General features: G+C 34.3%; 2 protein-coding genes across 6 annotated transcripts in view; one reads left to right on the top strand and one right to left on the bottom strand.

The window, feature by feature from the left end:
- Nucleotides 1-1921, top strand: part of LOC111064447 (metaxin-1) — a 48350-nt gene extending 46429 nt beyond the window's left edge. Inside the window, exon 7 of the mRNA XM_039435710.1 lies at nucleotides 1603-1921. Coding sequence (XP_039291644.1) covers nucleotides 1603-1677 — 75 coding nt within the window. The 3' untranslated portion in view covers nucleotides 1678-1921. The remainder of the gene's footprint in view (nucleotides 1-1602) is intronic.
- A 6136-nt stretch (nucleotides 1922-8057) lies between these two features.
- Nucleotides 8058-14682, bottom strand: part of LOC120353090 — a 33162-nt gene continuing 26537 nt past the window's right edge. For all 5 annotated transcript variants that reach the window (XM_039435701.1, XM_039435705.1, XM_039435706.1 and 2 more), the window contains one exon: nucleotides 8058-8129. In XM_039435701.1, the coding sequence (XP_039291635.1) occupies nucleotides 8067-8129 (63 nt within the window). In that variant the 3' untranslated portion in view covers nucleotides 8058-8066. The remainder of the gene's footprint in view (nucleotides 8130-14682) is intronic.

Genomic DNA, 14682 nt, shown 5'->3' with positions numbered 1-14682 from the left:
ACCAAGTTGAAGAACTTATCTATTACTAAAATAGAAGAGAGAACTGGCTTATACACGTACGGGATAGAAAAATTATGTTTTACACATCATCACGTCTAAACTACTGGACTGAAATTAACTTAAAATTTTGCATAAGATTCTTAATTAACCGAGGATGATTCTAGGTCTTCAAACTCTTCAAGGTCCCACTCGGTCAAGATTTCAGTTCGTCAAGTTTTAAAGTAGACCCTTGCGTAGCTGGGTTTACCTGCTAGTATTCACCAAAGTAGGTCTACTAGTCCAAATTGAACAATGTTTAAACCATTGGAAAGAAACCGTCTCTTTTTTACATTCCTTGCCCTATTACCATAGGTTAGGAAAGTATTGCTTTCTAAAAAAATTAAGGTACCCTAAATTACTAGTTTTCTATACATTTCAAGGTCCCCTGAGTCCAAAAACATGATTTTTGGGTGTTGTTCTGTGTGTGTGTATGTCTGTGAACACGATAACTCCTGAAAGAGCCCTGAAAGAGCAAAACATTGGATGAAAACCTGTAATTTTAACAATTACACACCTTCAAGAGCGAATATCTCGGCAACTGTTGATAATATCACAAAATTCCACTAAACAAAAAGTGTAGTTACATAACCAAGCTTCATTTTTGAATGGTTAGTTATGTCGGTTGAACGCATTGTTCTCAAGATATGAGCGTGGAAGCAAAACGCTGAAAAATGCCACTTTTAAACCACCCTCATCCCCTTAGCACATCAGTTAGGAATGGGGACTTTTGATATGTTCTTCTCCTAACTAGTCTCAACAAAGCTGCAAAGTCGAAAATTTTGTTTAAAACATTCCCTCCAAATTCCTTTGTCAATTGGTCTATTGTTGCAAAAATGGAGATTTAGCACTCTAAACTAAAGCTACTGCAAAAGGTGTAGGGAAAATCGTAAATGTGTGAAACTATACATAAAATTGAAAAGAATTCATTGCCTTATAAGCTCATAATCAGCATGGATTTTTCCGATCGATTTTAAAAAAAGTTATAAGTGCAAAAATAGAAAAACATTGGTGGCAAACGTGTTTTTTTCAAAAGTGTCATATCTTCAAGAGCGGATATCTAGAAAACTAGAGGAGGATATAAAAAAAGTTGTAGGATGAATATTGTAGGATATTATGTAAGCTTTAATTTGTAATATGACTACATTGTTGAAAAATGATCATGTAACTTTGCTGAGGTAGAAAAGGAGAGGGTTATCTGCTTTGTTGCATAATAGACAAGAATAGCAACACCAATGTTGATCAAATACTGCCATAATAACGTGGACCTTTCTATAGAGTTATAATTCTAATTAATCTCACCTTTCTAATAAGCAACTTTAGTTCTATAAAGTAACTTTGAATTTATTAGTAGAGAATATATTTGATGAAGTTTGTAGAGTGAATATTGATGTTGTGAAACTTTTTCATAATTAAAAGCATGCTACTGTGCAATATTTTTTTATTAAAATAAAGTGGATTTTTCGACAATTTCTCAAGTATCTTCAATATTAGTAGAGAATAGTTTTGATTGTTTGGCCTTGTTGCCGTATTAGCCTGTTATATGGAGCTTTTTCTGTGTTGTAGGTATCTGACATCGAAGACGGACTGCGAAAATCCAAGTCATACGATTTTAGAGAAAGTGAAGATGATATGGATTAGCCATGCCCCCCATTCAGAATAGAAAAGTGATACAAGTATGAGTATTGAATTAGTGGACGCAAAAATTCTGTCAATGATCTCTTTTTCTAATAATTTGGCTTGGCGCTGTGTCCTGCAATATGATTGCAACAGGATGATAATTAGTGTTCCGTTTCTTGTATGTTATTGAAAAACTCAGGTGTGCTGGCAAGCACAATATTCGTGAAATCAATGCTGAATGTTGAATAAAATTTGAAAGCCAAGATGACTTTTATTTGTTGTATAATTCAAGTAGGTTTATAACAGATTTATTTACTTTACAATATAGATATACAAATATATTGGAGACTATGAATTACATTTGACATTAAGGTACATTTTTATTTGTGCGAAAAATTCCGCCGTCGACTATGACCGTGTCGGGCTTGTACAAAATGGCCGACTGCTTCTGTATTAAATCAATCATAGGAGCGTTTTCGTTTATGCTAATTTGTTCAAACATTGTGCGCGTTCGATTGCGGCAGCACTCCTCGAGAAGCTGTCTCTCAGCCATCTGCAGTGAATTCTAATCTTAACTAGTAGTTCTGTGAACAGTAGACCTCGCGCAGTTATAAACCGCAGCCTCCTCTTATACTGTCCATCAGAGTAAATCCTGTCTGTATGTCGTATCGGCGTGAAAACGGCTAATGGCTGTTGGGGTTGGTGTATCAAAAATGCTAACATCAAAAGCTAATCTCCTTCAAGACATACTGGCAACAGGACAGCCCGAGTTCAAAGCAGAGAAAGTTCGAGAGACAATACTATGTTATTTTAGTTATTAATTGCATGCGTTATTGCACGCAATCAATAGTTCATTCAATAGTGCATAAAAATTGCATTCGATGAGGCATGCAATTTATAGTCTACACAGCAGCTGATTTTTTACCAAATTACATTGAGATATTGAATAGCCTAATTGCATGCGTCATGGCATGCAATTTATAATCAACTTCACAGCTGATTTATGATTAATAATTCTATAGTCTAATTTTTACTCTAATATTGGCTTATGAAGGAGGCTCCTTTTCCCTTTTTTTATATTATCCTTAAAATTCAAAATTTCCAAAAACCTTGTATATACGTCGACGCGCAATTTAAAAAGTAACATATCTGTCAAATTTCATGAAAACCTATTACAGCGTTTCGCCGTAAATGCGCAACATATAAACATTTAAACAAAGAGAAATGCCAAACCGTCGACTTGAAACTTCACTTTGCTCGGTCAACTACAAAGTATATCATCATATTATAATATATAACAGCGATTTTCTTGCGTTTGTGGTACTTTTCTATTTAATTGAAATAATCTAAAATAAATATAATGACAGACAACCTAACTTTGGTCTGAATGTGTGACTTTTGAAATGGCGACCTTGTCGTGCTTCGGCAGTCGACCACGGATTTTCAACCATCTTGAAATTGAGCCCGACTCGGTCGCGGTCGACGTCGGAAGTTTTCGCATAAACGAAAACGTACCTTTACTTGAATTATCTGGAGTTCAATTTTGTAAGGAATGAGTATAATTGTGTGTGTTCTGGGAATACTGTAGTACTACAGACATTCAGACATTCTACAGTGTAACCGTGAAGTACTAATAAATAGGTTGAGACTAGCGCTGCATCAACGTTGCCAGATTGTGTGAATTACGGCTCAAATAGTAGTCGTTAGTGACCTAATACAGTTCAAATAGTTTGATAAAACTTAGGTACTGCTGAACTTCATAATTTACTGTACTTGCATTATTGGTCAATAAGGCTCAACTCACACTTAGGCTCGATGCACATCTGCGACACTAGCCAGTCGCGTTTTTACGAGTGGAGCGACTCTGTTGGCAGCCAATTTCAGTTCAGTGCACACTTGTGCGTATCGACAGAGTCTCACTGTCGAGCGGCGTCAATTTTTACTCTAATATTGGCTTATGAAGGAGGCTCCTTTTCCTTTTTTTATATTATCCTTAAAATTCAAAATTTCCAAAAACCTTGTATATACGTCGACGCGCAATTTAAAAAGTAACATATCTGTCAAATTTCATGAAAACCTATTACAGCGTTTCGCCGTAAATGCGCAACATATAAACATTTAAACAAAGAGAAATGCCAAACCGTCGACTTGAAACTTCACTTTGCTCGGTCAACTACAAAGTATATCATCATATTATAATATATAACAGCGATTTTCTTGCGTTTGTGGTACTTTTCTATTTAATTGAAATAATCTAAAATAAATATAATGACAGACAACCTAACTTTGGTCTGAATGTGTGACTTTTGAAATGGCGACCTTGTCGTGCTTCGGCAGTCGACCACGGATTTTCAACCATCTTGAAATTGAGCCCGACTCGGTCGCGGTCGACGTCGGAAGTTTTCGCATAAACGAAAACGTACCTTTACTTGAATTATCTGGAGTTCAATTTTGTAAGGAATGAGTATAATTGTGTGTGTTCTGGGAATACTGTAGTACTACAGACATTCAGACATTCTACAGTGTAACCGTGAAGTACTAATAAATAGGTTGAGACTAGCGCTGCATCAACGTTGCCAGATTGTGTGAATTACGGCTCAAATAGTAGTCGTTAGTGACCTAATACAGTTCAAATAGTTTGATAAAACTTAGGTACTGCTGAACTTCATAATTTACTGTACTTGCATTATTGGTCAATAAGGCTCAACTCACACTTAGGCTCGATGCACATCTGCGACACTAGCCAGTCGCGTTTTTACGAGTGGAGCGACTCTGTTGGCAGCCAATTTCAGTTCAGTGCACACTTGTGCGTATCGACAGAGTCTCACTGTCGAGCGGCGTCAATTTGTACTCAGCAATCTTTGCGGCTTGGGCAACTTGGCCGATAATCGTGATAGGAAAGCTCTGATTTCGAATTTTAAAAGCTTTTTTGTAATACCGGATGTCAGCAATTATTATAAAAATCACAATTATTGAAGGAATCAATAATTCATTGACAGTAATAAATAAATTAATCGGTTAATAACTAATCTATATAAAAGAGAGTAGGGTTGTGTTTGTTCGCATCAAAACATGTCAACTTGTGGATTGCATACCGGAAAAACGGGAATGATTTAGATCTCCAAATTTTGAACATAGATTCTAAAAATATCAATCTCGTGCACCTGGAAGCCCAAATTTCAATTTTCCCTCTAGATTTTTCAGAATTAATGTTCAAATTCATCTATGCTGCCGTACATGAAGTTCCATAGGCTACATTGTTGCAGCTCAAAGTGTGTTTTTAATGAGGAGGTTATAATGCTGTTACAAGCATGCCGGACAAACATTAAAACACCATTATTACATTAAACATTATTAAACAAATTACACCATAGTTGTTAAGAAAATTATTATTATTTTTCCGTCCTTATAGATTACATGATATCACATCTCCCAATTAACGGAATTACTTGAAATTTGGAACTTAAGGTCCTTTCACTGTAAGGATCTGACACGAACAATTTCGATCAAATACAATTCAAGATGGCGGCTAAAATGGTGAAAATGTTGTCAAAAACAGGGTTTTTCGCGATTGTCTCGAAAATGGCTCCAACGATTTTGATCAAATTTATACCTAGAATAGTCATTGATAAGCTATATCAACTGCCACAGGTCCCATACCGTATCTGTAAAAATTTTAGGAGTTCCGCCCCATCTATGCAAAGTTTGATTTTAGATTTCCAATTATCAGGGCTCAGATATAATTTGAACAAAAAATTTCGAGTGAAAAAGATTGAGCATGAAAATCTCTATAATTAATATCCAGTAACATTTTCACCTAAAATTGAAAATAATATTGAAATTTGAGAAATTTGCTTATTCAATTGCAAACTGTTGGCAACTGTTGATTCTATTAAATCATTCACTATGAAGAGATAGCAGACCTTGTATGTCTGCAGCGTTATTGTACTGTCACCAGCTGGCTCAGATCTTTGTTTATAAGTAGACTTGAGATGCGCGAGAACACTAGCGTCAGGTGATTAATTTTCATAACGGCAAGGAAAGTTGTGTGAGTGCGCCACACCAGATCTTCTATTGTGCAATTCAATGATTTTTTAAAAGTCGTCAAAACAGCTGTTCTGCAGATTAAATATCTTGACTAGGTATGATTGTGTTCTTTTTATAAAACTCTACCTACCTACCTCATGCACGAGAAGGAGGCTACAAAGTCCATTTCTCAAGGATGGGGTGGACCCCATGTTAGTTTCACAGGAAGGAGACTCATGCCAGTTGATAGAGTTGATAAATACAGGGTATGAATTTGAAAAAATCTATCAAGTCATTTTTGAGAAAATCGTGATAGAAATTCAACAAAATCCATTTTTCTCAAAAATATTACGGAGCTCCTGCAATTTTCCCAGTAATGAGACTCATGTCAGTTGATAGGGCCTATAAATAGCTATCCAGGATATAAATTTGGAAAAAATCGCTAGTCCCGTTTTCGAGAAAACCGTATTTAAAATGTAGGCTACCGTACCTATTCTAATTTGTTTCATTTATTCTATTTGAATCAATATATTTCCCTCATTACAATCTGCTTTTATTTATTGATTCTATTCAACTATTCAAGCATTATGTGTATTAACAGAGTGAGTCATATGTATGGGAACACCTCAATAAGTTTGAGACTGCTGTAGATTTGAGACTGCTGTAGATTTGAGACTGCTGTAGATTTGAGACTGCTGTAGATTTGAGACTGCTGTAGTAGATATGATACTGTAACTCTCAGAATAAGTTATTGGTCGAATCCTCTACCTTTTGACGTACAACTGAAATTCAACCCCTCATAAGGGGGTTACTTAGGGGTTGTAACTCGAATATTTTAAATGTAAACACCCATTGTGTGATACATCATTTTAAAGGCCTTTTCAAAACGAGAAAGATGACATGAATAGAAATGTTCTATGAAATTTTATCCAAAATGGCGGCTGATTGAAGTTTTAGTTTTTAAAGAAATAATTGATAAAATTCAATCAGCCGCCATTTTGGATTGAAGTTTTAGTTTTTAAAGAAATAATTGATAAAGTTCAATCAGCCGCCATTTTGGATAAAAGTATCACAAAACATTTTTATAGATGCCATCTTTCTTGTTTTAAAAAGGCCTTTAAAATGATGTACCACACATTGGGTGTTTACATTAAAAATATTCGAGTTACAACCCCTAAGTCACCCCCTTATGAGGGGTTGAAGCTCAGTTGTACGTCAAAAGGTAGAAGATTCGGCAATAACTTATCCTGAAAGTTACAGTATTATAATTATCTACAACAGTCTCCAATTTATTGAGGTGTTCCCATACATATGACTCTCTCTGTATTATATTACTTTTGTTTCGCTAGGTAGCCTACTTTACAAGTATGACAATAAAATTCAATTTAAATTTTATCACTCTTGGTACAGCACATCATAAATTCTATATTTAATTGGTGGGGTTACAAATCATGTCAAATATGAATATCTTGTTGCATTACATTTCCAGAAACGTATCTGAGCTGGAATTTTTATCATTAATTACAAAAATCCAAAGTTAAATTCTGTAGACCACCTAATTTAAAAAAATACCTATTAAAAGTAGTAAAAATTTAAAAAGTTTGTTTGATTCATTGTTTTTGTATATTATTATATTCTATCTAAATGTCATACATGGCATATAGTGAGGTCCACGTTATAGCGACAGAGGGGAAATCTATGAGAACAGCTTGGCTGATTCTCTGCCTTAACACTGCCTTCTATGGAATATAGCTGAACTGGTATATCAGATGGCACATTAACTGTTCATTCTTGTTGAAAATGATCAATTATTATTTATTCATCAAGAAAATATATTTTTTATGTTTAAATAATAAATTTTCATGATAATTGAGTTAACATATCTTGTTGATTAGCCTGTAGTGCTAAATTGATGAAAAACGATGTGGCGACGTTGCAGAGGTAGAAAAGGATAACATTACCTGCCTTGTCGAATGATATAGACAAGGATGGCAACACCATTGTTAGTTAATCAAATAGGCCTACTGCCATTATAACGTGGACCTCACTATAGTGTATGAGCGTCTTAATATTGTTTTTCAAAGATTAATTTTCAATTTATTTGTTGACATCAACTTGAAAAAGCAATAAAGTGCACAATGACATTATAAATTATTTTTGTATTATTAATTTATTGTAATAAAACCGGGCTGACAAACAATATTTGAATAGTAGCGCTCATCGAATTTCCATCTAGCTGTTTACCCTGTTGTCAATATTTGCAGTAGCAGAAGTCTTCGGGGTGATTTGCAGCATTTGATTTGGATGTTCGTATAATAATTATTATTATTATTTGTAATAAAACCTTGGAAAAATGAAATCATAACAGTTTTTTGAGCTCCATTTCATTGAGTTGATGTTCGCTTTGTGTAGAATAAATTACTCACTGAGAAGGCGGTCTTCATCAACTGAAACAAAACAGTTTTTTAATTGTTGGATATATATATATTGATATTGTGAAACTTCTTTATAGTTGAAAAAGAACATGTTTTTATCAGCCTATTTGTCAACTCCACTTTTATAAAAAGTTTCAACACGAAACTCCAGTCCTGTAATCTATATAAATAAAAATCGAGCCTCAAATTTTGACATTCAATAACTTTTTTAAATGTGCACCGAATTTTATGATTTTTATAGTTGTGTTCGTTATGTTTAGGAACAGGTTTATGGCCTATCAAATTTATAATCCGACTTCAGGACTCTTTCCTACGGTCCTTCAAAGTCTACATGTAATCCTTATGGGAGAAGATTTGTGAGCTGACCACACACAGAAATAAAAATTAGCTGTTATAATTATTGCGTCATTCAAAAGCCGTCGGTAGATAGTAGACAAGAACTTGTGCTACTCCATAAGCGCCCATGTATTTTATTCTAAGCGCCCCGACTAAAAACAAAATGACTGTTCTATGTGAAACCATCCAGCAATGCGGCCTTAGGTTAATGACTTACCTGCTCTAAAGACATTGCTTTGTTTCAAATAATTGTGATGTCTTCGGTGTTTGGAATTAATTGGTTTTTAATAATATTACTAGATAGACATTGATAATATAATGTACTAGCCGTCAGGCTCGCTTCGCTCGCCATATCTGTCTAGCCAGGGGGATCCGCCCCCTGGACCCCCGACTGGATCGTCAAAAAATGAGATCAGCGAGCTCGCTTCGCTCGCCTGCATGTAGACCTCAGCGGAACCTCTGTACCGAAGTCTGGACCCCCGACTGGATTGTCCAAAAATGAGATCAGCGGGCTCGCTTCGCTCGCCTGCATGTGGACCTCAGCGGAACCTCTGTACCGAATTTGAACGTATTATGTCAATTTGATCTCGAAAAACACCTGTTACTATATCGGCGTATCTTTGGCGAACAAAATTCTTCCACCTTAGCTAAACCTGTGTACTGAATTTAATATATTTCCATCAATTATTGAAAAAGGAGAGGAAACGCAGAAAAGCTGAGAAAACGCTAATTATTGTTAATTGTAAAATTGGTATTTAGGAGGTCCTGGATAAATGCATTTCAATCTTCAACTTGGTGCCAACCTAACAAAGTCAATTCAACTGAATGCCAACCTGACAAAATTTTTAATTTAGTTACCTGAGCAACTGTTTCGAAGAGGTACTCTCTCTAGATTATAGTTCTATATTAACATATGGTATGGACATTTCATTATCATTTTAAGATATTGGAATAAGAAGAATATACATGCAAAAAAATCTTTGAACCCTTAAAAACCACCCTTAGAGTTAAAATATCACCAAAAGATTTCTTAGTGCGCCTCTAAAGGGCCAACTGAACATACCTACCAAATTTGAACGTTTTTGGTCCGGTAGATTTTTAGTTCTGCGAGTGAGTGAGTCAGTCAGTGAGTGAGTGCCATTTCGCTTTTATATAATATAGATTAGTGGATCACGTGTTTTTGATTATAATAATTTTTCATTGAATTTTATTCATTATTCTGTACTGTTAAATTTTGTACTGGTATTAATACGGTAGTTTGGAGTTGAATTGTAGTTGATTGGTACCAGCTGTAGATAATGGTTCCTTAAAAGAACTATACAAATAATATATAATTATCAGTCCCCTATTATTGAGAAACTGGAAAGTTTTGGAGAAACATGATTCACCTCATGAAAGAGAGTTGTTCATATTGCATCATTAATTACTGAAGAATGACAGAATATTTCACCATTTTTCTAAATTTAGCTAAACAAAAATGTTTTTATTAATCCTAAAATGGGAGATGGAAAGAATGGATGGAAGAAATGGTATTCTGTGAGATTTGTCATATCTTATCTTCTATATAATAAGAGAGAGTAGGGTTGTGCTTGTTCGTTTGTTCGCATCAAAACATGTCAACTTGTGGATTGCATACCGGAAAAACGGGAATGATTTACATCTCCAAATTTTGCACATAGATTCTAAAAATATCAATCTCGTGCACCTGGAAGCCCAAATTTTAATTTTCCTTCTAGATTTTTCAGAATTAATGTTTAAATTTCATTAATGGTACATTCGATTTCATTAAAAAATCACCAAATCATATGGTCGAAATTAAAAAAGGAACATCTGTTTCTATATTGCTTTCTACCTGAAAAACATAGTTTTGAAACTTCGTTCTCCTGATGCATTGTTTAGGCCTACACGTGGCATGAATTATTAATTTTTCAGCTAGAACAATTTTTGAGACAAAGTGCTAAATAAACGTCTACAGTTTCATCAATGCTGTATCGGCAATATGAAAACGCATGCAGTTAATATGTCTTTGAATGAAGGTGTTATTTACATAAAGAAATTATATTCTTCCATTTTTATTTAATTAAAATTTCGATCGAGCCCTGATAGAATGACTGACTCACTGTACAGTCAGTCGAAAATTTTAATATTGGAATGAGGGGTATTTTGGCAAGCTGAGCAAAAAAATAAGGTCATGTGCACCTTTTCGTTATATCTTCAAATGAAAAATGAGTTTTGTGGGTTGTCAAAACTCCCTCTGAAAGGGAAACTATTCAACTTATTCTATCTTTCAGTAAAATAACAATGATCATCCATCCATGTATCATCTTCTATACTATAATAAAGGAAAGAACTGGATTATAAACGTAGCCTATACAGGTGTAAAGTATAGAGAAATTATGTTTGACGCATTATCACGTCAGAACTACTGGACTGATTAACTTGGAATTTTGCATATAGATTCTTGCTTACCCGAGGGTGGTTATAGACCAATTTTAAATTCTTCAAAATTTGATCACATCAAGTTTTCAGTTTGTCAAGTTTTCAATCATTTGTCATGCTTCCAGTTTGTATGGAAGCAGCAGCAGATTTCTCTTAAAAGGGGAATTAGAAGATATGTATGATTGGGGATCCTTTTCGAATGATAAAAACAGGTTTTCCGTCACACCCAAATTTTTTCCGCCATTTTGAATCCAACTTCTTTTTTTAATTGAAAGGTGGTCATACTGATTTACTTGAAATGCAGCATATAAATTCTTAATCAACCGAGGATTCTTATAGGCCTATTTTGAATTCTTCTAGATTTCATTACGTCAAGTTTTAAGAAAGACCCTTGCGAAGCACGGGTTACCTGCTAGTATTGCATATTTCCTGGACCATCTAATGACAAATCAACAACTATGAATGCATTAAATTCATCTTCGAAACACTGATTCAACCTAAGTATTTTTTCCAATACTTTAATCATAGATATTATTACTAATTGATTCAGAAGAATATGTTTACAGAATAATAAATGCTGCATGAAGGTAGGCGCACACAGGTCGTCATCGGTCGGACGGCACACATCGGACGGCACGCATCGGACGGCACACATCGGACGGCACGCATCGGACGATTACATTTGATGAATTGTTTTCAATTAAAATGCGCATACCTAAACGATGCGGATAGGTATGCGCACTCCAATTGAAAACAATGCATCAAATCTAATCACATAGGAAGTCATCACTAAGCATATAGGAAGTCTGTATTGAGATGTAAATGGAAATTCTGATTGCCAGATAAATTTTGTGATTCACCAGATAAAGTCAAGTGTGACATGAGATACATTGACTTTTTGGCGGTACGAAGTTCGCCGGGCCATCTAGTTTAATAATAATTCAAATTTAAAATTCAAATTCTTTATTAAAAAAAAAAAAAAAAAAGACAATCAAATACATTCCAAAAAGCAAATACAATATTGTTTCCTAATTTCTAATGTGTTCCCTATAGGCTACCCTGTGTGGGGACACTTGAATATATAGTTCTGTGAACAGTAGACCTCACGCAGTATTCTCATCCACAAGTACCTGATTGAAACTACAGACCTTATGGAAATACAGCAATAGACTGGCTTCTCCACATATCTGTGTAATCACTTGTCAGCTGATTTATGATGATTTATATTTTATAATATTTGATTTATGATTTATTGACCGAACGAAGTGAGGTCTAAGTTTCCATTCGACGGTTTGGCATTTCTCTTAATGTTTAAATGTTTAAATTTTTTAATGTTTTTATGTTGCGCATTTACGGCGAAACGCGGTAATAGATTTTCATGAAATTTGACAGGTATGTTCCTTTTTAAATTGCGCGTCGACGTATATACAAGGTTTTTGGAAATTTTGCATTTCAAGGATAATATAAAAGGAAAAAGGAGCCTCCTTCATATGCCAATATTAGAGTAAAAAAAATCAGACTATAGAATTATTCATCAGAAATTGGTTCTGGACTTTTCTTATGTACCCAAATAATATATTGAAAAATCAGAACTACAATATAAATTGCAAGCACACCCCCTTTTTTATGTCTATATTGACTGGACTATATAGATTCTATTGGATTTAAGTGTACTGTGTACACGATATCTCATCTCCCAATTAACGGATGACTTGAAATTTGGAACGTAAGGTCCTTACACTATAAGGATCCGACACGAACAATTTCGATAAAATGCAATTCAAGATGGCGGCTAAAATGACGAAAATGTTGTCAAAAACAGGGTTTTTCGCGATTTTCTCAAAAACGGCTCCAACGATTTTGATCAAATTCATACCTGAAAGTGTCATTGATAAGCTCTATCAACTGCAACAAGTCCTATATCTGTAAAAATTTCAGGAGCTCCGCCCCATCTATGCAAAGTTTGATTTCAGATTTTCAATTATCAGCCTTCATATACTATGTAAGCAACTAATTTTAAGTGGAAAAGATAGAGCATGAAAATCTCTGCAATTAATGTCTTGTAACATTTTCACCTATAATTGAAAATAAGCTTGAAATTCGAGAAAATGTGATTATTAAATTGCAAACTGTTGGCAAGTGTTTGTTCTATTAAATCATTCACTACGAAGAGATAGCAGACCTCGTGTGGCTCCAGCGTTATTGTCGTATCACCATTATTTTCAGCTAAATCCAGCAATGAAAAGAATGTCTCACTGGTATTATTGATAGTTCTCTGAAGAGCATCATTGAACTATATTGTTTATGTTTATTACAAATTATTTTTAATATATGTTTCTGACCAGTTATCACAGGTTTAATATGAACATTGTATGCACTCCCATTGGATATTAATCCATAATTTATTCTAGAACCAATAATTGCATGGTATAATTGTAACAATACTTCTTTTGGACATAACTGTCTGAGGTAATAGAACTCCCTTATGTTTACAAATAACTCATTTTTTATCTTCTGTACATGATCTGACCAAGTGAGCCTACTATCCAATATGAGGCCCAGATACTTAACTGTACGTGCTTGTTTTATTGTTTCACAGTTACAGAATAAATTATTCGCCTGTTGCGCACAATCTAATCTATGGAAGTAAATATACTAGCCAACTCCAGATCCGTGTTTTGAAGATTAAATTGTTTTATATTAGATTTGTCTGTGTTGATAATTAATTTATTTTCGCAAAACCACCACCTAAGGTGCTTAAGATACATTTCTAATGTATTTTTAAGTTCTTGATTTGTTTTGGCTGAATTAAATATAACTGTATCGTCTGCAAATGATATAATCTTTCCCAGTAAGTCACCATCCGTCAAATCGTTAATAAAGACCAGGAATAAAGTACTTGATAACACTGATCCTTGAGGAATACCTATGGTTATGTCCCCGGGTTCACTCAACGTATCATATTATCATTAATATTTATATTATCATTAATTCTGACCCTTTCACTCCTATTAGATAGGTAGCATCTTAACCAAGCATTAGCAATTCCTCTTACTCCTGAAAAATCAAGTTTTTTCAGAATCATGTTTTTATCAATAGCATCATATGCTTTAGAGATATCAAGAAATAGAGCTGCACACTTTTAACACTAATAACACTTAAACTGTCATTTATTTTTGAAATGAGATTTTTAATTGCCACTTCTGTACCGTACTTCTTCCTTCACGGAAACCATATTAGTTATCACTAAAAAAGTTATTACTTTTATAAAGGTGGAGTTATAACAAATGAAACATTCTTTATTAATTATTCTAATAATCCTTGTTAATTTATTATTACTTTTTGAATTTAAATATCGGGGACCAAGCTTCGCTCTGGAGTACAAAAATATGAAAAATTTATTATGAAAGAAGAAATTATAATAACATTCATAGTTCATACAGAAATGTTCTATCTAATCACAGTAAATTGAGATTAATTCTCAGAGGAATGCAAAATTTCCCTCACAAAGGCCCGGTTGCACAAAAGCCAGTTAAATTTTAATCCTGATTAATTTCACGTGAACCAAAACAGAGAAGACCATTTCAAAAAGATGGATTTACAGGAATTAATCAGGATTGTGAATAACCCGGCTTTTTTGCAACCGGCACTAAGTACCTGATTGAATGATTACAAAAGTTCAACAGCTGAGTCATAATTTTGACACAGTCCCACACACATGAACTCGCTCACTCACATTCCATCATCAACAGACGACGAAATAATTATTATCAGCTTTTTCTCCAAGGAT

The sequence above is a fragment of the Nilaparvata lugens genome, chromosome 9 (assembly GCF_014356525.2).
Source record: "Nilaparvata lugens isolate BPH chromosome 9, ASM1435652v1, whole genome shotgun sequence".
Classification (NCBI taxonomy): Eukaryota; Metazoa; Arthropoda; class Insecta; order Hemiptera; family Delphacidae; genus Nilaparvata; species Nilaparvata lugens.
This window is presented reverse-complemented; position numbering and strand designations above follow the sequence as displayed.